The sequence below is a fragment of the Colobus angolensis genome, unplaced genomic scaffold, assembly GCF_000951035.1.
Source record: "Colobus angolensis palliatus isolate OR3802 unplaced genomic scaffold, Cang.pa_1.0 Scaffold108, whole genome shotgun sequence".
In the NCBI taxonomy this organism is placed as follows: domain Eukaryota; kingdom Metazoa; phylum Chordata; class Mammalia; order Primates; family Cercopithecidae; genus Colobus; species Colobus angolensis.
In genome coordinates this window covers 6679987-6705276 of record NW_012111808.1, presented here as the reverse complement: position 1 = coordinate 6705276, position 25290 = coordinate 6679987, and the positions used below count along the sequence as shown (strand labels likewise).

The following is a 25290-nucleotide window of genomic DNA, read 5'->3' as shown; positions in this document are numbered from 1 at the left end:
TCCTCTCCCTGCCAGTTTCCCAGTTCAGGGCTTTATCATCTCACTCATGCTACATGGCCTCCCGTGGCATGCAGTGCTTCTGTTATGGCGGCACTTCCTGCATCTAGGCCCATTTTATGGTATTTCTTTCTTAATTAATTGAGGCCCCCACCCCACCTCTCTCTCTCTCTCTCCCTCTCTCAGACAGAATCTCACTCTGTCTCCCAGACTGGAGTGCAATGGTATGATCTCAGCTCACTGCAACCTGCATTTCCCGAGTTCAAGTAATTCTGCTGCCTCAGCCTCCTGAGTAGCTGGGATTACAGGGATGCAACACCACACCTGACTATTTTTGGTATTTTTAGTACAGACAGGGTTTCACCATGTTGGTCAGGCTGGTCTAGAACTCCTAACCTCAAGTGATTCGCCTGCCTTGGCTTCCCAAAGTGCTGGAATTACAGGCATGAGCCACTACACCTGGCCTAAATTTTATTTTCAAAGAACCTCTTCAGTCTGTTGCTTCCAAAAAGCCTGGCTCTCTTTCTTTTGCTAAGCTTTGGAGCTATAAAAATATAGCCTCCACACTGGTCTCCTTATTCCTCAATCGTTTCAATCTATCTTTCACACTGTAGTCAGAATTAATTGTCTCAAACAATCCCTCTGCTTAAAAACAATTTCTTATGGCCTATGGAGGAAGAGCCCAGCTCCTAAGAATGACATCTGAGCTTCTCCCAAATTTGACCTCATCTATCTTTCCAGGTTTGTGACTGGCATTCACACTCTACCTTCTTTCTCTCCTCATTCTCTGTACAAATGACATCAGTGCACCCTGATTTTCACTGGACCGCCACGTACTTTTTCACTTTGAGGCTTTGAACTTTAGAACAAATAAATGGGTTCAGCTAGGTTACAGGATACAAGATCAATATGCAAAAATTCAATTGCATTTCTATGTAACTGCAATGAGCAATCCAAAAATGAAATAAGGGAAACAATTCCAACCACAATAACACCAAAAAGAATAGAATAGGAATATATTTAACAAAAAGTTCAAAACTTACACTGTGAACTACAAAACTTTGTTAAAAGAAGTAAAAGATCTAAATAAATAGACAAACATCCCATGTGCAAGGATCAGAAGACAACATTGTTAGGAGAGTGATAGTCCCAAACTGATCTGCAGGTTCAACATGATCCTTATTAGAATCCCAGATAACTTCCCTGTACAAATTAACAAGCTGATTCCAAAATCTATGTGGAATTTTAAGGAACCCAGCATATCCAAAAATTAATACTGAAAAAGAATCAAGAGAATTCACAGTGCCTGATTTCAAAACTTACTACAAAGCAATAGTAATCAAGATAGTGTGATACTGGTATAAGAACTGTCACATAGATCAAATGAAAGAATAGAATCCATACATAAGCCCAAACATCTGTGGCCAATTGATTTTCAGAAAGGGTGCCAATGCCATTAAATGAGGAAACAATGGTCTTTTCAATTGAAACAATTGGATATGCACATGAAGAGAATGAGGCTGGACCCTTACCTCACACTACATACAAAAATTACCTCAAAATAGATAAACTACCTAAATGTAAGAGTAAAAGACTATAAAACTCTTAGAAGAAGACATGGGGTAAGTTTTTTCATGATCATGGATTATGGCAAAAAAGTCTTAAATATGATACCAAAAAAAGGCAACAAAAGAAAAAATTGATAAAATGGATTTCATTGAAATTTCACACATGTGTGCTTCAGAGGACACCATTAACAAAGTGAAAGGACAACCCACAGGATGGATGAAAATATTTGCAAATCATATATCAGATAAGGAACTCGTTTCTAGCACATATAAATAACACTTGCAACTCAATAATAAAAAGATCAGTAACCCAGTTTTAGAATGGGCAAAGGTCCTGTATAGATATTTCTCAAAGAAGATCTACAAATAACCAATAAGCACATGAAAAAAATACTTGACATAATTAGTCACCAGAGAAATGCAAAACAAAATCACAGTGAGATATCATGACACACGCATTAGGATGGCTAGAATAAAAAAGGTAGCAAGAAGTATTGGTGAGAATGTGGAAAACTGGAGCCCTCATATACTGTTGATGGTAATATAAAATGGGCCAGCCACCTCAGAAAACATTCTGGCAGTTCTTCCAATGAGTAACTCAGAATTATTCCATGACCCAGCAACTCCACGCCCAGGTAAGATACACCCAAGAGAAATGAAAACTGTATGGTCACACAGAAACTTGCACATGAATGTTTATAATAGCGCTATTCATAATAGCCAAAAGGTGGGAGCAACTCAATGCTCATCAGCAGATGACCTGATAAAATGTGGTACATCCATATGATGGAATATTATTCTGCCATGAAAAGGAATGAGTACCGATACATGCTACAACATGTGTAGACTTTGAAAACATTGTTAAATGAAAGGAGTCAGTCACCAAAAACCACATACTATATGAATGGAAATTCATATGAAAGTCCAGAATAGGGAAATCTATAGAGACAGAAAGTAGATGGGATACAGGGACATGGGGACACAGAGGGGAAAGGAAGTACAAAATACAGAGTTTCTTCTTGAAGTGATTAACATGTTCTAAAATGGACTGCGGTGATTGTTGCACGTATCTGTGAACACACTGAAAACCACTGGATGGTGCACTTTGGGTAAATGGTGAGTATGTGAATTATTTCTCAATAAAGCTGTTAAAAACAAGACAAAATTAATGTTCCCACCAGGCTCTTGCTGTTTACACACATTGCAGGCAGATACTCACATCGGAAAATTTTTCCTAAATATCATTTTCTTCATGTTGCTCCCTTACCAGTTCAGCCTATTTAGAGTCAATAAAGATACATTGATCAGCTAACAGACATTGAGTATCCACTAGCCTAAGTGCAGTGATAAATACATCCACAAAATTCTGCAGTTTCAAACCTCAATGCCTTTTCTACCTTCAAGGCTCATCCACAAGATTCACTCATCCGTCTTGTTTCCCATTTATCTTCTTAGTAACAGAGATCCTCTGCTCTGAACAACTGACCTTCACAGCATCGAAGGTCATACGATTGACCTCTATACTATTGCTCGATGTGGACAATGCCTTTTTATCCAAAATTGGAGACAAGCCTAAAATGCCAGCCATCCTGGGAAAGAGAATAATTACTTAAATGCACTCTGTAATATCAAAGACTGGCTAGAGCTGCTTTTTGGCCAGTGATAGTTCAGTGAGTGGTGGGGCTTGGGTTGGAGGTCCTGTGAGGAGCAGGTATGAGAAGTGAGAGGCTTGGCCTCAAGGGAGGCTTCGCTTACTTTTCACTTGCAGAGGTCAGCCCTGCTGAAATGCCGGGTTTGTTTTTCCTTCTTTATCTGGGCACACACTATATTTCCTCTGAAGGTTGCTTTTTCTCTTCTCATTGCATCTTTCTAGTCTTCATTCAAAGCTCATCTCCTCCAGGGGTCTCTCTTTGCTTTTATTATTGTTGTTGTTTGTTTGTTTGTTTTTGAGAGAGGAAATCTCGCTCTGTCGTCCAGGCTGTAGTGCAGTAGCACCATCTCTGCTCACTGCAGCCTCCTGAGTAGCTGGGATTACAGGTGCCTGCCATCACGCCCCGCTAATTTTTTTGTGTTTTAGTAGAGTTGGGCTTTCACCATTTTGGTCAGGCTGGTCTCGAACTCCTGACCTTAAGTGATCAGTCCGCCTCGGCCTCCCAAAGTGCTGGGATTACAGGCATGCATGACTGTGGCCAACCTCTCCTTCGTTTTCTTCTATTCCTGACCCACCCCTTCCTACCCCTCCCATCTCCTCCTACACAACTTTTTTTGTTTTTGTTTTTGTTTTTTTTTTTTGAGCAAATGGGTCCTCAGTTAACTTGACTGCCTGATAGTTGACCAAAAATCTGCTCAAGGCTCAAATTTTAGCCTATAAGACTTTGTACTCAAACTCAAATGGCTGGCTGAGCACTCAAATGGCAGCCCCTTTTTTTTTTTTTTTCTATACCTTTTTTTTCGCGGGCGGTAAGGGAACACTTCTTTCAGATCACGATCGCAGGGAGATTATTGGATTCCTTGTTGGGAGATAGTAGGAACCCTAGTTCTGCTACTGACTTGATATATGACTTTAAGCAAGACTAGACTTCACACTGGCTAGAGTTCCTTGGCTGGGAAATGAAGGGGCTGGATTATAGGACCTGTAATATCTCCCAGCTGCAAAATTCTGATCCGGTGAACAAATTTACTTCAGAAATTTGGCTGAGGCTGCCATCTGATGGCTATCTTGAGAACTTCATCTGCTGAGTGTGCAGTAGACGCTTCTAGTAGAATGTCTTGCTCCCTCTTGCAATCATCAGCAATAAGGGCTTCAGCCAGAAAATTATGTTTCCTTTTGAGTCCCCCCAAGTTCTTGAACTTCACTTAGATGAAAAGCTCCTCCTTTTCCACTCACATTCCCACTCAAGTGAAGTCATCTCAACCACGGGCTTTTTATATCAGTAAAGCCACCTTAAAAATCAGGAGGCTAAGAAAGCTTACACCTCCATGTTTTCATGCTGCTCCACAATTCTCATCAGGAAGAAATTGGTTTTAAGTTAATGTATTCAAAGTGTGATTGACTTCACCTTTGAAACTCTCATGAACAAATATTTACTTTTTTTTCTTCAATAAAATGAGCTCTACAGTAGGGCAATTCTTAATTCAAATCTAATCTTTTTTAAAAAATTCAACTAAGAGTAGAATCTTCTTTTCCTTCCTTCCTTCCTTCTTTCCTTCCTTCCTTCTTTCTTTCTTTCTCTCTCTCTCTCTCTTTCTCTCTTTCCCCTCCTTTCTTTGTTCCTTCCTTTCTTTCTCTCTCTTTCCTCTTTCTTTCTTTTCTTTCTTTCTCTTTCTCTTTCTTTCTTTCTTTCTTTCTTTCTTTCTTTCTTTCTTTCTTTCTTTCTCTCTCTCTCTCTTTCTCTCTTTCTCTCTTTCTCTCTTCCTCTCAGAGACAAAGTCTAGCTCCGTCACCCAGGCTGGAGTGCCTGATCTCTGCTCACTGCAACCTCCACCTGCTGGGTTCAAGCAATTCTCATGCCTCAGCCTCCCGAGTAACTGGGATTACAAGCGTGTGCCACCATGACTGGTTTTTTGTATTTTTAGTAGAGACGTGGTCTCACCATGTTACCCAGGCTGGTTTTGAACTCCTGAGCTCGGGCAATTTGCCCACCTTGGCCTCCCAAAGTTCTGGGATTACAGGTGTGAGCCACCACACCCAGCCAAGAGTAGAATTTTAAGTGCCTGCACAGTCAAAAGTATTTGATTCACACTATCCGCTTCCTGGAGCCTTCAAAACACAGCAAATGGATAAGTTTAGTCCTTCCATTAGACATTATATACTGTGGGATTTCCACTTAGGTTAGTCTCTAATACCTAGCATTGAATACCAAGGTATTAATAAGTATCCTAATGTATTACCCATCTAGAAATAGTTGCATTTTAAATTTCTGGGGACACGGTGACCAACCCAAAGGAATAATTCTTGAATAGTAGAATTTTAGGTGTGTGAGACATCTGGTGGGAAAATTCTTTGCAGTTCAGTAATTTTTATGGCCACTCTCCAATAGCACACAGGTAGCTGAGACACTAGTGACACTTAAGGATCCCAGGTAGGAAAAGATATGTTAAAAATTTGCTTTTTTCATTCACTTGCTTCCTAGAACAGATATTAACGATCTCAGGAAGGGAATTATCTTTTTGACTCTGGGGTATTTGTAGGAGACAGCTGTTGTATAGTAAACTAGAATTTGCCTTGGAGTTGAAAGAATTAATTTTATAAGACAGGTGCCCTTGAGCTAGTTCTTTAATTATATACCTCAAGTTACTAATCTTATAATTTGCATAATATTATCTGCCTTAAGAGTTGTTCTGAAATACTAAACTAGATCATCCAATTGGAGGTTCCAGGTAAGATTTCTGTTTATACTAAAATGGTGTCCACTCCCTTTGTTACCGGAAAAGCCAAAGGCACGTCTTTCTTACCCTCTTTTTTAAAGGATCTCATAAGAAAGGTTTCCGTTAAAAACATAACTTTTGAGACTGCATCTTTCCTTCTCTTCTTTTCCCTTCCTAGAAAATATGCAAGAGAAACAAAACCTTCAAACACCAACTTCAGTGAAACTGGAAGATAGTTATGACTTGAACATTAATAGAAAACTTATAGTGCAGCCCCAAATAGTCAAGATTGTCATGGAAGATACGTAGACATGAGCCCCAAAAATCTAAGACAGTGCTCAGTTATTTTAGAAGGCGTGTTTTGCCAAGGTTGAGGACGTGTGCCCGTGACACAGGCGTCCTGACAACGTGTGCTTAAGGTGGTCAGAACACAGTTTTGTTTTATACATATTAGGGAGACAAGAGACATCAATCGACATATGTAAGATGAACATTGGTTCTGTCTGGAAAGGCGGGACAGCTGGAAGTGGGGAGGAGACCTCCATGTTGTAGGCAGATGAGAGACCGAGTTGCATTCTTTTGAGTTGCTGATGAGCCTCTCCAAGGGAGGCAATCAGATATGCACTTATCTCAGTGAGCAAAGGGTGACTTCGAATAGAATGGGAGGCAGGTTGGCCCTCAGCAGTTCCCAGCTTGACTTTTCCCTTTAGTTTAGTAATCTTGAGAGCCCAAGATATTTTCCTTTCACATAGATAGAATATAGAAAGATGGCCCAGTGGTAGCAGATCTCAGAAATTGCCAGCAAAAAATACACCTCTGAATGTGAAGGGATTCACCTAATGTGTAAACGTTTGTATTTTGAGTGCAAGTGCTGTGAGATTTAGTGAGGGTGAGGCAGAGTTTACTTGGAAGCCACAGCGAGGGAAAGTTTCCCAAGGAAACATAGGAGATATTAGGCAGCAGCAGATCTCAGGAAACCTGAGCAAAAATGCACCTCTGAAGGTAAGGGACTTTCTGTAAAATGCAGAAGGGAGAAAGAAGGAAATGATCAACATAAAAGCAGTAATCAATGAGATTGGAAATAGGAAGATGGAGAAAACCAGTGAAACAAAATGTTAGTTGCTATGGTCTACATGTGTCACCCTCCCCAGTCCATATATTGAAATGTAATCCCCAACGTAACAACATCAGAGATTGGGCCTTTGGGAAATAATGAGGCCCCCACCCTCGTGGATGGGACTGTGCTTTTATAAAAGAAGCTGAAGGGGATGAGTTTGGTCCTTCCACCATGTGAAGATGCAGCAGGAAGGTGCATTCTAGGAGGAGCAGGCCCTTACCAGACACCACATTTGCCATCACCTTGATCTTGATCTTGGACTTTCCACACTCAAGAACTGTAAGCAATAAATTACCCAGTCTAAGGCATTTTGCTTTAGCAGCCTGAAGTGCCTAAGACACTGGTTCTTCAAATTTGTAGGAATATCACTATAGATAAGGGATATAGGAATATCACTAACAGATAAGGGATATCAAGTAAGGGATGTCACTACAGATTCTGCAGACATTAAGGTAATAAGAGAATACTACAAACAACTTTAGTTCACAATTTGAGAACTTATAAGAAATGGACCAATTCCTTAAAATCCACAAATTACCAAAACTCAAACCAATTGAAATAGTCTTACAACCATTGAAGAAATTGAATTTGGCCGGGCACGGTGGCTCACGCCTGTAATCCCAGCACTTTGGGAGGCGGAGGCGGGCGGATCACGAGGTCAGATCAAAACCATCCTGGCTAACAAGTGAAACCCCATCTCTACTAAAAATACAAAAAAATTAGCCAGGTGTAGTGACCCTCCTGTAGTCCCAGCTACTCGGGAGGCTGAGGCAGGATAATGGCGTGAACCCGGGAGGCGGAGCTTGCAGTGAGCCGAGATCGCACCACTGCACTCCAGCCTGGGCAACACAGCGAGACGCCGTCTCAAAATAAATAAATAAATAAATCAAATCAAAAATTCAAAAGCTCCCAACAAAAAAGAGATCCCCAGACCCAGATGGTTTTATGGGAGAATTCTATCAAATATTTAAAGAAGAATAAACACCATTATTATGTAATATCTACCAGAAAATAAAAGAGAACAGAATACTTTTAACTCCTTTTATGAGGTCAATATGATCCTGATACCAAAACCAAACAACAAAGAGAAAGAAAGAATGAAAGAAAGAAGAAAAGAAAAGAAAGAGAGAAAAAGGAAGGAAGGAAGGAAGGAAGGAAGGAAGGAAGGAAGGAACGGAGGGAGGAAGGAAGGAAGGGAGGAGGGTGGGAGGGAAGGCAACTGCAAATCAATATCTCTTATAAGTGTAGATGCAAAACTCCTCAACACAATATTAGAAAGCTGAATCCAACAACATATAAAAAGAATTATGCACTATGATCAGGTGGGGTTTATTCCAGGTATGCAAGACTTATCTAACGTTTGAAAATCAATCATTGTGATCCACCATATCAACAAGCTAAATTAGAAGAATCATGTGATCATATTAATTGATGCACAAAAGCATTTGACAAAATCTAACACCTATTTGTGGTGTTTAAAGAAAAGTCCCAGCAAATTAAGAACAGAGGGGAATTATCTCCATTTAATAAAGCACCGCTGTAAAAAAAAGTCTACAGTTACCATCATACTTAATGGTGAAAGACTGTATACTTTCCCCCTAAGATCATGAACAAGGTGAGGATGTCTACTTTCACCACTACTATTCGACACAGCACTGGAAGTTTTAGCCACTACAATAAACCAAGAAAATAAATGTAAGGCATACAAATCAGAAAGAAAAAATAAGGTTTTCTTTATTTACAAATAACATGATTGTTTACATAGAAAATCTCAAGGAAACTATTAAAAATCTCTTAGAACTTAGAATAAACACCAGTTTGGAGTTTCTGATTAGCCTCTCCAAAGGAGGCAATCAGATATGCACCTGATCAGGTGGGGTTTACTCCAGGTGTGAAAAACTTATTCAACATTTGAAAATCAATCAGTGAGATCCACCGTATCAACAACAAGCTAAATGATGAGCGGTAACTGTAGATTTTTTTACAGCAGTGCCTTAGCAAATGGAGAATGAGTTCAACAAAATTGTAGAATACAAGATAAACACACAAAAATGAATCACATTTGTGTTTATTAACAAAGAACATATGGAAACTGAAATAAAAAACAATATTATTTATGATCACTCCAAATACAATTAAATACTTAGGTACATACTTAACAAAACAAATATAGGATCTGCATGCTGAAATTACAAAATGTTGACGAAAGAAATTGAAAAGACCTAAATAAATGGAGAGACATACCATGTTCAGGAATTGGAAGACTCGACATAGTAAGGGTGCCAATTTTCCTCAAATTAATCTATAGGTTTAATGCAATTCCCATAAAAATTCCAGCAACACTTTTTGTAGACACAAATAAGCTTATTCTAAATTTTATGCAGAAAGGCACAGACCCTAGAATAACTAAAACTATCTTGACAAATAAGAATAAAGTGGGAGGGTCACTCTACCCAATACACAGCTATAGTAATCAAGACAGTGTGATATTGGCAGAGGAATGACACATAGACAAAGTGAATTGAACAGAGAACTCAGAAATAGACCTACAGATACACTCACCGAATTTCGACAAAGTACAAAAGCAAATTAATGAACAAATGTTAGCCTTTTAAATAAACAGTGCTGGAACAATGAGCAATAAAATGAATCTCAACCTAAGTCTCCCTCCTTACACAAAAATTATCTCAAAATGGTATAAAACTATAAACTTTTAGGAAAAAATCCATAAGCATTAACCCCTGGAATCTAGAGACAGAAATAATTCTTAGACTTGACACCAGAAGGGTGCTCTGTGAAAGGATTGATAGACTGAACTGCATCAAAATTAAAAACTTTTGCTTTGAAAAAGCCTATGTGAAGACATTGAAAACACAAGGTTTAGACTGGGAGAAAAGACTTGCAAATCACATCTTCAAGAAAGGACTGGTATCAAAAATATACAAAGAGTCCGGGCACGGGGGCTCACGCCTGTAATCCCAGCACTTTGGGAGGCTGAGGCGAGCAGATCACCTGAGATCAGGAGATCGAGACCAGCCTGACCAACATGGAGAGACCCCGTCTCTACCAAAAATACAAAATTAGCTGGGCGTGTTGGTGCATGCCTGTAATACCGTCTATGTATTACATATATATATATAATATGTATGTATATATATATATAAAATTCAACAGTTTTTTAAAAAACAGTCTAATTAGAAAATGGGTAAGACACGAACAGACATTTCACCAATGAGAATATACAGATGAGGGAGCCGCGGTGGCTCAGGCCGGTTGCCCTGGCACTCGGGGAGGCGAGGCTACACGTTCGAGGCCAACCTGGTCAACATTGATTGAAAAAAAAAAAAAAAAAAAGAGAATATACAGATGATAAATAAGCAGGTAAAAAGATGCTCAACACCATTTGCCATCAGGAAAATGAAAATGAAAATTGCAATGAGATATGCATTTTTGTGTAGTGAATTGCCAAGTATTTCGTTTTCTTTGGAGTGGTTGAAAATGATATTGTAAATGCTATTGTGCTTTTAATTTCAGTTTCTGTATGTTTTTGTTAATATACAGGAATATGAGTAATATTATGTGTGTTTTATCTTGTATCCTTTTAGAGTGGCTAAAACAAAAAATAGTGACAGCATCAAATGCTGGCAAGGGATGAGTAACCGGACTACTCATACAGTATGGGTGGGAATGGAAAATACAGCCACTCTGGAAAACAGAGTGGCAGGTTTTTAAAAATAAAACTAAATATGTAATTACCAGACAACCCCGCACTCACACTCCGTGGCATTTATCCCAGAGAAATGGAAATTTATGTTCATATATAATGTTTGCATATTCATAGCAGCTTAATTTGTAATAGCCAAAAACTGGCATCGGCCCAGATATCCTTCAACAGGTGAATGGTTTAACAAATTGTAGAACACGCAAAGTATGGAATGCTATTTAGAATAAAAAGTCCCAACTATTGATACCTGCAACAATTTAAATGAATTGCCAGGGAATTATGCTGAGTAAAAAGCAGCCAATCACGCCGGGCGCGGTGGCTCAAGCCTGTAATCCCAGCACTTTGGGAGGCCGAGACGGGCGGAGATCGAGACCATCCTGGCTAACATGGTGAAACCCCGTCTCTACTAAAAAATACAAAAATCTAGCTGGGCGAGGTGGCGGGCGCCTGTAGTCCCAGCTACTCCGGAGGCTGAGGCAGGAGAATGGCGTGAACCCGGAAGGCGGAGCTTGCAGTGAGCTGAGATCCGGCCACTGCACTCCAGCCCAGGCGACAGAGCGAGACTCTGTCTCAAAAAAAAAAAAAAAAGCAGCCAATCACAAAAGATATATGATTCCAGTTATATAATATTTTTTGAATGACAAATTTTAGAAATGGAGGACAGAGTAAAGGGGGGTGATGGACTCCAGAATGAGTGTAGTTCTAATAGGGCCACACCAGGGATCCTGCAGTGTTGAAATTGTTCAGTATCTGACTGTAGTGGTAGTATAATTTTGCAAAATGTTACCATTGGAAGAAACTGGGCACAGTATAAAAGGAATCTCTCTGTCTTTTTTTCTTCTCTCAACTTTTATTTTAGGTTCAAGGGTACATACATAGGTTTATTAATGGGTAAATTGCATGTCATTGGGGTTTGGGGTATAAATGATTTCATCACCCAGGTAGTGAGCGTACTACCCAATAGGTAGTCTTTCAGCCCTCACTCTCCATCCATTCTCCCCCCTCAGGTAGGCCCCGGTGCTTACTCTTCCCTTCTTTGTGTCCACGTGCCTTCAGTGTTTAGCTCCCATTTATAAGTGAGAACATGTAGTATTTGGTTTTCTATTCCCCTGCTACTTTACTTAGGATAATGGCTTTCAGTTGCATCCATGTTGCTGTAAAAGACATTATTTCAGTTTTTAAGGCAGTATAGTATTCCATGGTGTATATGTATCACATTTTCTTTATCCAGTCCACTGTGGATGGGCATTTAGGTTAATTCCATGTCTTGGCTATTGTGAATAGTGCTACCATGAACATGTGAGTGCATGTGTCTTTTTGGTAGAATGATTTATATTCCTTTGGGTATACACCCAGTAATGGGGTTGCTGGGTTGAGTAGTCGAAACTTCAATGAAAAAAGGGAGAGTATAACTTATTTTGGGGAGGTGGTGATGAAAGAGAAGGCTTCTCTGAAAGAGGGAGACATAAGCCAAGATATACAGGTAAAGAGGGGCAGCAGGATGTGCAAAGGCCCAAGGCAGCAAATGGCTGGGTGAATCCATCGAAACAGAACAAGACCAGTGAGAGTGGAGTCTTGTCAGTGAGGCAGAGAGGGTGTCAGGTGAGCCTGGAGGCTGTGGCCAGGTCTGACCCGGCAATAGGCTGTTGTAAAGGCTGACCTTCTGCCTATGAATAAGGGGAGGTCATGGAAGGTTTCAAGCGTGAGAGTTACACAATCTCCTGTGGTCCTGGGGCATATGGGGAATGGCTTAGAAGGCAGCAAGGTGGCACACGGAGAGAACTTGTCAGCCATGCATACCTACAGTATGGTAGGAGGACTACTCCAACCTCCTCAAGAAAAAGATTCAGGTGATGAGGTTCATTTTAATCTCTTGAGAGGGCACAAGCAGAGGAATATTATATCTCAGCCCTGAATTTAATAAATAAAGGTTGACTGTCAACCTTCTGGTTCAGCAGAAACTGGAAAACCAACTGAAAAATCCTGGTTCAGGTATAAAGAAACCAATCCAGAGGTTACTTCACCAACTGGGTAACCTCTTTGGATTTCCTTTTTTGGATTATGCCCTGGAAACCAACACCCATGGGGCAGGGCTTGGGTTACCTTGATGACCCACCAGGGACACAGTTGGAATCCTGTGGTCACCTGACTTGCACTTCTGCCTGTAACAAATGTTCTTTCAGTTTAAAGAATACCTGGCTTCTTGTTTAGGTTGCAGTGGTTGGGATTGCAACTTTTGCTTTTGGCCAACTTAAAATGAAGAAAGTCAGCTCTCAGGGCCTGGAGGAGCAGGAATAAGTTAAACATGAAACTCAGGATCCAGCCCCTCAGCAAGGAGAGCAGAATTAGGAGAGACAGAGGAAAGCCCCTGCCCTACTACCCCATCGGGACCAAGACTGGACACAGACATTTATTGTTGTCTTCAAACTTAACAAAGAGGTTCTCCATGTAACTCTTTTTTAAATTTTATTTTAAACCAATCAAAAATCATCCTTCCTTGGTCTCCTGCGTTGTTGGGATGATGATGGCTTGATCTCAGGAGTTTGAGGCTTAGTGAATGATGATGGGTTGCCCGTGAATAGACACTGTACTCCAGCCTGGGCAACATAGCAAGACCCCATCTCCTTAAAAAAATCATGTGAAATCGCTTGAAGCCTTCATGCAAGTTAAATCTCTGTCTCGAGCTAATTATCAGGAGACTAGTGAAAACTTCTATTTGCCAAGTTAAAATCTCTACATAATGATTGTTCATTTTATGAGAACTGTGCCTTGAGTTATCTCACAAACACATAAAGGGCCTCAAAATTAGGCGAAACAGAGCAAAGGGAGATCAGATGTGGTTTGGGCCACACAGATTTCAGGACCTCAGCATGATTCTATGTAAGAACTGCTTTTTAGTTCGTTTCAAGATACAGTGAGAACTCTTGGCCAATGAATCTCGGAAGCAGATGGTCTGCTCCCAAACACTCCACGAGGTTCCACCCAGGCTCTGCTCGCTGATTGAGAACTGCTCACCAGTAGCATTTCAGAGTGAGTTGCATTGCCCAGCAGTCTCACCTCTTTTTTAACAGGCTTCCATCCTTATCTCAGTGACCAGCCTGGGAAGGAGTGAATCTTCAAAATCATCTGGAGGAGCAAACATTACATGGGCAAAATCCCTTGTAAGATGTTACACATCTGAGTGTGGTGGCTCACCCCTGTAATCCTAGCACTTTGGGAACGCCAAGGTGGGATTCCCAGATGATCAAGAGATCAGATGAACAAGAGAATGATCATCTGAGATCAGGAGTTTGAGACCAGCCTGGCCTGGAGTAGAGACCAGCCCTGTTGCTAGTAAAAATACAAAAAGTTAACTGGACATGGTGGTGAGCACCTGTAATCCCAGCTACTCAGAAGGCTGAGACAGGAGAATCACTTGAACCCAGGAGGCAGAGGTTGTAGTAAGCTGAGATTGTGCCACTGCACTCCAGCCTGGGCAACAAGAGTAAAACTCTGTCTCAAAAAAAAAAAAAGTTGCACACACAGTAGAGAATCATAAGCATGAACAGGAATTTAAACAGTATCATTGAACAAATCGTGGAGCAGTCCCCTTTCCCCTGACATACAGAATAGTAAACTGGGATCATAAATTCAAATGCCTAGAGGGAGCAGGCAGGTACTGTAAACAGAGCAAGCAGAAGTGTACACTAGGGTGTGGTGAGGAGTGTGGCAAAGTTACAAATGCGTCCCCCATTTACAGGGACAGCACCAGCACTGATTGTCTTCTGGGAAAGCAGGCCCAGTAGCAGATCTTCTGATTTTGCAAAAGCTTGAAACCTGGATTTTTATATGAAATCCTTGGGTGTTTAAATGTCTGTGACTAATTCTAATTTTCAAGACACTGTCCAGACAAACAGCACATCTACAAACAGCATCGGACCAGCATGATTCCAATTCCTCACTACTGAATTCAAAATGTTTTTCACATTATTCGCCTTTCTCCTCTCCTTCCATCCCCAGGAGTTAAGCAGGAAGAAAGGAGCTTCCTCTACAATCTGCTCTGGGCCTGTTTTTTGATTTTCATTTCTTAATTCAGGTTCAACTCCCAGCCTGTCCATTTGGGCTGTCTCTAGCTGAGGCATTTTGGGAAACTGCCAGGTGGAGGAGAACACAATTTGATGCTCTCTATTTCCTTTTCATTTCTGTTATTTCAGTAGTGGAATCAGAGCAGCAATTATGTTGTTACAGTAACAGCCACTCGTGTTGCAAGGCAAACAGAGGAGTAAAGGATGAGAGAAGCCCAGACAAAAGGGAGGAACCGCCTGTCAACTGTAATCACAGCCTGAGTGCTTTGAGCAAAGGAGACGGACTATTTCTTGCTCTTAAAGATTCAAGGCTTTAAAACTATCCAAAAGGACTTTACATGAGCCTCTGAGTAGGAAATAAAACCTAGAACATTTCCGCTTAATAACAGTGACTAATTCTTGAGACTGCTGTATTGATAGAACCAGGGCTGTGTGAGATCACAAGAAATGAACTTCACACCTGTGGCAGATGCAAATCAAAGCCACCCTCCTTCCTTACCAAGAGAGTCTTGATTTTGTTTAGGGACTTGCCCCTCCTACAACATGACTCATTGGTAAATCCTAATTGGGCGAGTCCAGTCACGGTGGCTCAATTCCCCTCATTAGTGTTGGCTTTAGTGCAGACATGTAGCCCAGCTGGTTATTAAGTTGTGAGGCATTTAGAGACCTCTGGGAAAGGATTTATCCCTATTAATTAGATGAAGCCTCAAAAGAGATAGTCCTTCTTCTTCTTCTGAATTTTGTCAGGTCTGGATTTGACACCCGGAGCTCCAGCAGCCTTTTTGTGACTGTGAGAGAAGTCAGCTTAAGGACAAATTGGAAACACTGCTGGCGGAGTGGGAAGACAGAAAGACCCCACCTCTGAAGCTATATTTGAGTCACTGAATTACATTGAACAAAACAAACCTGAGTTTCTCCTTCCCTCCAGAATAATCCTTCTTCTCCTTCTTCTCCTTCTCCTTCTCCTTCTCCTTCTCCTCCTCCTCCTCCTCCTCCTCTTCCTCCTTCTTCCTCCTCTTCTTGTTCTTCTTTTGAGACAGAGTCTTGCTCTGTCACCCCAGCTGGAGTGTAGTGGTGCAATCTTGGCTCACTGCAACCTCTGCCTCCCGGGTTCAGGCAATTCTCTTGCCTCAGCCTCCAGAGTAGCTGGGATTACAGGCACCCCGCCACCACGCCCAGCTAATTTTTATGTTTTTTGTTGAGACAAGGTTTCACCATATTGGCCAAGCTGGTCCCAAATTCCTGACCTCAAGTGATCTACCCACCTTGACCTCCCAAACTTCTGGGATTATAGGGGTGAACCACTGCACCCAGCCTGGAATTCTTGTATATCAGATAATAAATCCTTTTATCTTTCATGCCAGTTTGAGCTGAGGGGTTTCTGTTACTGACAGCTACAGGTATACTCATTGATACAGTGTTTATTCCTGAAGGTCTACACAAAGGTCTTTCTATCTAGAGTCCTGTGGAATCATTCAGTCATCATCATCTTTTAATTAGATTAGTGATTCTGATCACAGGGAAAACAAAAACAGTGCCATGGGTCCCCTTCTGCCAGAGTCCAGATTGCTTGCCTTAGTCCAGTTTATTTACCAAGGCCCCTTGTTTCTGAGAGGATGTAGATGGAGGAGTGCAAATATACCTCCCTCATGTGTTTGTACAGAAATGCATGCATAAAGATAGGTGTGAAACAGCACAAAGTGGTTTCTTTTTCCAAGTAAATAGATACTTGGAAGTTGTCACATCTTGGGTTTAAGTTTAGTGATATGGTTTGTCTGCGTCCCCACCCAAATCTCATCTTGAATTGCAGCTCCCGTAATCCCCACATGTCGTGGGAGGGACCCAGTGGGAGACAATTGAATTATGGGGGCAGTTTCCTCCATACTGTTCTCATGATAGTGAATAAGTCTCATGAGATCTCATGGTTTTATAAAAGGTTTCCCTTTTCCCTTGGTTCTCATTTCTGTCTTGTCTGCCACCATGTAAGACATGCCTTTCATCTTCTGCCATGATTGTGAGGCCTCCCCAGCCGCATGGAACTGTGAGCCTATTAAGCCTCTTTTCCTTTATAAATTACCCAGTCTTGGTTATGTCTTCATCAGCAGCGTGAAAACTGACTAATACATGTAGAGATTAAAGGTGACACCCAATCTATAAAACATGATCTCTATTGCAGCCTTTTGTTTTCAGAGATGGAGGGTAGGTGAAGTCATGAAGACAGCATGTTTGTAAATCTGGTTTCCTGGCACTCAGCCTTGAGAATGAGACACAATGCAGGGCAATTTCGTACTAAATGTGGGGCCTATTGTCTAGGCATCTTCTGACGGCTTAAGACCTGCTGGCTCCAACTTGGTTCTTTCTCGGATTCAATCTTGTCATAGCTGACATGGCAAACACCTCTGGTTGCCTATCAAACATCCATTTTCTTTTCCTTATTAAGAGAAATTTTGTTTTTGTTTTGTTTTGTTTTGTTTTCAGGGGAGCAGGGAGGTGATATGGTAGCAACGTCCTCACTGAAAGATGATATTTTCCAGGTTCCTTTGCTGCTAGAAGTGATCATGTGACACAGTTCTGACCAAAACACAAAGGCTGAAGATTCCTCAGGAAGTTTTGTTTTCATGATATGCAGATCCCACTCTTTTCTGTTTCCCTCTCTCTTTTCTAAATGAAACTGGGGTGTGTTGGCTGGAGCTGCAGCCACCATTTTATAGGTAACCATGAAGGGAAATTTAAGAGAATCACAAAGATCTTGGCTCCAGATCCTTGGATTACTGCACTGGCCTGCACCTCTAGCCTCTAGACTTCTTGTGATATGAGAGAAAATTAGACTTCTATTTTCTTTAAGCCAAGGATATGTGGTTTGATTTGGTTTTGTCACATATATCCAAAAACTACTTCTAATTAATATAGATACAACTGACAGCCAAAGTACCACATGTTTCTAAAGGAGAGGGTGCTGGATTTTCAATCATTGGTATAAATCAATAGGAGAAATCTCTTATTTGGATATATTAAACAAAAATAATTAACAGATTCGATTTTTACATTTTAAAAATATACATTAAAAACTCAGAATTAAATACATTAGGTACATTAGGAGACAAAAGAGGATCTTTAAAAATATGAATTATCATGCTTTTATCATGCCCAAAGTGTATGCGTGTGTGTATATATATATATATATATATATATACTTTTTTTTTTTTTTTTGAGACAAAGTCTCACTCTGTTGCCCAGGCTGGAGTGGAGTGGTGTGATCTCGGCTCACTGCAACCTCTTTTTTCCAGGTTCAAGCGATTTTCGTGCCTCAGCCTCCCGAGTAGCTGGGATTACAGGTACGCACCACCATGCCTGGCTAATTTCTGTACTGTTAGTAGAGACAGGGTTTTGCCATGTTGGTCGGGCTGGTTTCAAACTCCTGGCCTCAGGTGATCCGCCCACCTCGGCCTCCCAAAGTGTTGGGATTACAGGTGTGAGCTACCACGCTCGGCCACCAAAGCATACTTTTAATGTTTAAAATATTTATTTAAACAAGAGGTAAAGAATCTGAGCAACACTCTTGGAGAGAGTAGTATATAATTAGTGTCAGAGAGTAGAAGGATGAAAAATACATTTTCTTCCTTGAGGCTATTAGAGTTTCCTTTGTAGTATAATATATCCTTGTCATTAATCAGGTGGTCCTCTCAATGCACCCATGTCACGATCTACCTTTTCTGTCCATCATATATATGTTATACAATACAACATATATGCGTTATATATAGAATATATTATGTATATTATATATGTTATATAACATTTGTGAACTAAGTAGAGTGGAAAGAAAGGCGGGGAGAGGATTCTATGTCACATCTGGGTCTGATTTAAGATGATTAATCAAAAGAAACAAAGCCCTTGGAGGTGGAGCTAGGAGCCTTTTCCATGCACATGGTGAACATCGTTTTGTTGCTGTGAGGATGACAATGGTTCATAATTACAGGACTCCCTTGAAGAGTTATTTCGTGTTGTCTGAATAAAACAGCCAGTGGCTAAGGAAGTGAATAATGCAATCTCACATTCTACTTAGATTACTCCCCACACAGCCAAGCTAGGTAAAGATGCTGGGTAATGATTAAATATTCCCCAAGTAGGGACTAAAAGGCGAGCATTTTGAGGCTAGAAATTGTACTGCACTGCTGGAAATGCCTGCTTGGTGTGTTACTGAACCATTAATCACATGCGAAAACTGCCAAATTGCCCAGAGCAATCTACCCTGTGGCACTAAAAAATGAAAATAAAAAAAAAAAAAAAGACTGCTTTTCAAAGGAGAAATTCAAAGGCCATTACTGCTTTCCTCCCTTTTGGATTCCTCCTTCTGATTATCCTGCTTTGCTGCAAGGATTTCTAAGGTATCTGCTCTTAGAAGCAATCTTTTCATCTTGCTGTACTATGGACACACCTGGACTGTGTGCTGTGCAGAACAGCCACCAGGCTCCTGCTTTCCCTGAGTCCCAGGCTAGGGACTAAGTGTTCTTTAGAGTAGGGATGGACAGGAATCAAAGGGGAAATTCTTTTTGGGGAAAAAGGGAAGGGGCATATATTATTTGTGGTCAACCACATCTCTGAACACCCTCTCTCCATTTTGATAGGGTCCCATTATTTTAGTCCCACGTTCCCAAAGTAGAATCCTAAAAACTCCATTTCCCAGCAGCTCTTGCAGCTAGGTACAGAGATATAATGTAGGTTCCACCGATCAGACACTCATTCAAGACTGATTTGGGAGTCTCTGGAGGGGATTCTACCGTAAGCACAGGTAGTAGCGGAGGCAGAGGAAGAGAGTGCAGACTCAGGCAGTTCCATAGCATGCTTCCAGGGGTAGCCACCTCATCAATACAATTAGAGACATGGCTTTGGGCATAGAGCCTGCAAGGCTTGAGCCCAGTTCTCTGGTCTTCCCTGACTAATATCTACCCATCAATATTCTCCTTTTCTACTTAAACTACCCAAGTTGGATGCTATTATCTTCAGCTAAAAATTACCTGACCCAATAGGCACACACATGTGTGATGTAATATAACTACCCTTGCAAATAATTTTTTTTAAATTTTGCAGCAAAGAGTATACCTCTCAAAAAGATTCTAACCTTGACCTGGGTTTGGCACAGAGGAGCACTGCAAGTGTGAGGAGATTTGAGAGAGCTGTTCAAATCACTTTTCCATGAGCGATCAGAGTTCATGGAAAAAAGTATGGCTGCCAAAACACGAGATCACGTAGGTTTACTCTTGTGAAACAGCCAAACAAGTGATCGTCTGGATGGGGTTATTCTAGGAGCATTGAGGAAATCTTTTCTCTTTGCCTGAAATCGCACCATTAGAGAAAGCTTCCCCTGGGTCTGGAAGGTTTCTTGGTTGGTTTGTTTCGTTTTTAGCTCTATGAGTGTCCTATTGGAAGGCAAATCCTTGAGAAGGCTCACACCTTCATCTTCAGCGGCATGGGGGCTTTTGTTGACATAGCTCAGGATCAAGTTCTTGGAAAAGAGGCTGAAGATAGTCTCATGATAGAGAATGGGGCCCTGTAGAGGAACGTGGTAACACTGAAAACACAGTTCACACGTTTTCACAGGTCTAGCTGTGTATATGTTGTGAATCAACATGGGTTTAAAAGAAATTAGAAAGAACACGTCATCTCTTATGTGGTTCTTAGGTAATCAAAACAAGAGCAAGACAAATCTCTTTAGGGTTGCAAATGTGATTCTCCTAACTGAAAAAAATTCTAAACATATGGCAAGAAGCTTCGAAATCTGTTAATGTGCAAATGTCATGATAAAAAAGGAACTGGTAAAAAAAAAAAAAAAAAAGAACTAGTGAGTGTTAACGAACTGCCAGGCCACATTCTCTAAAAATGGAAAGAATTGAATTCATCTTATCCTTTAGCTGTGGAGCTAACTAAATGTGGCACTGGGGATGACTCCTCCCAGACTGGCGATGAAATTTTGAAAAAACAGTGCTACTTGCTAGGCATAACTATACTGAAAGGGAGGTTTAAAATGAGTAACGCAGGAAATCTGGTGACTGTGTAAATGGAATCTAGATCCCAGTTCCATTTACTATGTGACTTGGGCAAGGCACTTGATCTCTCTAATCCTCTGTTTCCTCATCTGTTAAACAGAAATGATAATTCTGAGCTTAAAGGACTATTAGGAGGCGTCCATCAATAATATCAGCAAAATACCTGGTCGTGGTAGGGGCTGAAGACTAGGGAATTCTTAAGTGATGAATAGGGCTAGCCTCCATCTTCAACCTGGCCCACCTGATGGGAATGAGAAAGTGAGCGAGCCTCTGGAAAGGCTCTTAGTCACTACAAGGATTCAAAGGGGAGAGCTTCAGCCTGACTTGGTCAGTGAGCACACGAGTACATCCTCAAGCTGTTTGTTCATCTCTGCCACACTATCCTCTCATTTGGGATTGAAATAAGAGAACAGCCTGTGTTTAAGCTTTTATTGTCAATGGTAACAGCTCGGGGCCTTGAATCTAACCAACAGGTAGCCTAGATGTAAAAAGCATTAATTGGAAGACTCTTTTCGACAATTGTTCACAGCAAACAAGTTCGAACCAGAAGATGCTGCTTGAAAATCACGAATTTAGTCAAGGATGAAAGATACAAGAATAGTCAAATATTTTGCACAAGGAAATCTTGTTGATGATCCGTAGAACTGATGCTTGCAGAACGCAGTCTCTTATGGTTTTTCTCCTTTGAGAGAGGCCATCATTGTTATTGCTGGTTCAGCTGGGGGGTTCCTTCCTTCACGTTGAGAACCTGGAGCAGAGAGTCTACCAACTTAAGAAATATTAGAAAGAGTTCAGCAAACAGAGTGAACTGAAGTCTAATCCTAGAAGTAAATCCATTCCTACAAGCCATCAGCATCACTTGGGAGCTTGTTAGAAAGGCAAATTCTTGGTTCAACCTAACACCTACTAAATCAGAAACTCTGGGGGCGGAGCGCAGCAATCTGTACTTTCACAAGCCCTGCAGGTGTTTCTGAGCATGTAACATTGGAGAACCAGAGCTGTCCCCCAAGAGGCAAATTAACCTCTACTTTTTTTTTTTTGAGCTACTGCATTTTGGGATCTTATTGTTTTATCAGCTTAACGTGCACCCTGATGTGATTACTCAGGTATGTTTTAATCAATGTTGGTTAATGTACTATCCCCAGGAACTTATTACTAGAGGAGCAGCTGAGTGGTAAATTCTGGGAATGTGGAATTTGAATTCTTACTTTGCTTACTTTGACAATGCATCATTACACAAATCAAAGCTAGTTTCTGGATTACATAATTATACATTACAAACCTACAACTGTAAATGGTAGTAGTGTGGAAACTTGGGAAGAGGAGTTAATTTGGATTTCTGCCAATTCTAAATTTATTGTGGTTTGCTTGTTGTGGCTTCTGCTCAAATTAACTAAGACTAAAGAAAGAATGAGTAGTTATAATTTTAAAATACTTCTTTGTTCCCATATAGCACCCTTTACGCACTGAGATGAAAAAACACTTTTCGTTGATACTAGAGCTTATTACTCTTCCCAAGATTCTCTGGCAATTCAGATTCCCCAACTTCCATATCAGCCATTTGTTTCTAATAAAGGAACTACTGCTATTCTTGGGCAGATTATTACCTGCTCTGTGGCTCAGCTGTTTTGACCATGTGCTAATGAGCCCAGGGCCTGGGGTTTGATTCCCACGCATGCCAATTAGCTTTGCTCGCCTCCACCAACCCAGGCTGCCCTATTAAAGACTGCCGCCTGTCCAAAGATGCCACCACATATCTTGCCTTATGAGTCACTGGTCATAAAAGGGACCAGCTAATGTGTGGGGAAAAAAATCTACGTAAGTCCCCCATTGGCTCAAAATATTGAATAAGAGAAGTTTGGCTGGAAGGAATAAAAGCTAAAAGGAAAAAGAGAATTGTGGAACCTAGGAAGATTAAGGACCTGGGAGGCAATGGGCGGGGTCTACTGTTGGGGTGGGGAGGAGCTGTATTCTAGATGGGAGCCAGCTTTACTCTGCTCCTTCATAGAAAGTGCCAGTGTGATTAGAAGGTTATGAGTGATTCTTGATTGTATGTTGCTTTTTCTATATTTGGCACTTCCTTTGGAGCATTTCAAATATTCAGAAATAAGACCTTCCTATTCCCTGTACTGATTTGATGAGACAGTGAGAGTAGTCCCTTAAAAGTGAAGAACGAACACATTTACTTTCTTTTCCGTAACAGCCTTTGTAGCTCAGTTCCTTGCCCCCTTCATGTCCACTAAATAAAAGGAGAGACATAAGCTGCAAAGAATAAGGGACTAAGTCCAAATTATAAAGGGAGACCAAAGGCCAACTAAAACCTCCACTGAAACTCAGGACAATGCACAACCACATCCAGGATCATGGATGAGGCCCTGGAGCTTCATCCATGGGGATGAGTTTCATCTTGCAGAAACAGAACAGTCTCATGTTGCAGAAACCATGGGGAAAAAGTTTCATTAATTGCAGAATAGAATTAAAAGATTTAGGCCAGGCGCGGTGGCTCACGCCTGTAATCCCAGCACTTTGGGAGGCCAAGGCGGGCAGATCATGAGGTCAGAAGATCAAGAGCATCCTGGCTAACACGGTGAAACCCCGTCTCTACTAAAAAAAAAAAATACAAAAAATTAGCCGGGTGTGGTGGTGGCGGGCGCCTGTAGTCCCAGCTACTCGGGGGGACTGAGGCAGGAGAATGGCGTGAACCCGGGAGGTGGAGCTTGCAGTGAGCCGAGATCACACCACTGCACTCCAGCCTAGGCTACAGGGCAAGACTCCATCAAAAAAAAAAAAAAGAGAGAGAGAAAGAATTAAAAGATTTGTGAGAAGGGCACAGTTAAAAGGATTAAGGTTAACCTTGAACATTGCTGGGCATAATTGCTCTGAAAGTTCTGAAGCTGTTTCCATGATCGAGTAACCTAGTTTCAGTGCACATTACACACATCCTTTATGAATTAAGTAAATATCTTTGTCATCAAAACATAGGAAATGCTTGGAGTTTCTAACTACAGCTCCAAGACAGTTGGCAACAGTACTTGATGTTTTATTACTAAAATGAGAGAAGAGAGCATATGTAGATAGTTTTTAATTTTAAGAACAGTCCTTCAGCCTCTGAAAACTCCTGCTGCTAATTCTGGCAATGCTTGGCTAAGTTATTAAGTTTCTCTCTAACACTGCCATAACTCTAAGATATGGGAGATTTATGGGTTTCTAATGGAACTAATCTCTTGGCACCCCTTCTTTTTGAATAAGATCATTGTAAGGTGTTTTCAATTTTCATAACAACATACTTTCATTGAGCTGGAATTTCCAGTGCAAGAGAAGCAATAAAATATTTTGGTCTCTGCAAAGACTAACTGTGGAATTGGTTTTTGTGTTACTAGGAAATATAGCCAAAAGAATGGTACCAGTGTGTGCAATAACTAATTATTCAACTGGAGGTGGAATGAAATGAGATGGGCTTTCTAAACCTGTTAAAAGAAAAACAATGCATAAAAATAATAGAAAAGGAAAGTCTGATTTTTTAAAATAATCTTTTTGATGACCTTTTTCAGTCCACTTGGGATAAGGACTGCCCCTTTTAAGCAGTCACTGTCCGTGGCTGCCCACTCAACCCATCCCATCATACTGCTACTCAGACACCTTTGTGGAGCTATTCTTTTTGCCATTGCCTTTGAAGCTTACAGAATATTCTTCTGAATATGGTGGAAATTTTTTGATCCTTAAGAAAGGGGTTGAATTTTCCAAAAGATTCCTAAGATACGCAGGGCCAGGTTGAGGAAATAAAATAACGCGAACTGGACACTGCTGTTTGTTTCAAAAATGAGGCACTATAGAATAGTAACATGATTGTGTGTTAATAGAGGGGAGTATTTCATGAATGAGCTATGAGGGCAAGTCCATTTCAATGTTTGCAAAAATTATTTTTGAGGGTTTTGTGGCGGCAATTTTTGTTACTGTTCAGACAAATGAGAAGGATACTGCTGTTGGATATCCACCTACAGGAACTCCAGCAAAGCACCTGACCATGAAAAAGGCATGGCCAGCTAGAATCTGAGAAGTCACCTGCAAGTTCACAGAACCCTCAGAGTATGGGATCCATCAGTAAAGAAGGGGGCTGATGACATAACACCTATGACACAGGTATGGACCAGACAATTGCTTGGGGTTTTGCACAAAGTTGGTATTTATTTCTGTATTGGTTTATTTAATCTGGGATTTTTTTTTTCAGAATAAAATCTACAAAGGCTTTCCTCTAGGTGCTTAGTGCAACAGGTGAAATTCAGTTTTCATTTAGCATAGAAACCCACATTTGGGAGGCCAAGGCTGGGGGAAATCACTTAAGCCCAGGAGTTTGAGACCAGCCTGGGCAACAGAGCCAGTCCTTGTCAAAAAAAAAAAAAAAAAA

The 25290-nt window shown here is 40.9% G+C and overlaps 1 protein-coding gene across 3 annotated transcripts in view; it reads right to left on the bottom strand.

The window, feature by feature from the left end:
• Positions 1–21300: 21300 nt before the first annotated feature.
• The window catches only part of GRP (gastrin-releasing peptide), an 11011-nt gene continuing 7021 nt past the window's right edge, over positions 21301–25290 (bottom strand). For 2 of the 3 annotated variants that reach the window (XM_011949383.1, XM_011949366.1), the window contains exon 3: positions 21301–21654. In XM_011949383.1, the coding sequence (XP_011804773.1) occupies positions 21589–21654 (66 nt within the window). In that variant the 3' untranslated portion in view covers positions 21301–21588. The remainder of the gene's footprint in view (positions 21655–25290) is intronic. The other variant, XM_011949374.1, reaches the window with a different exon arrangement.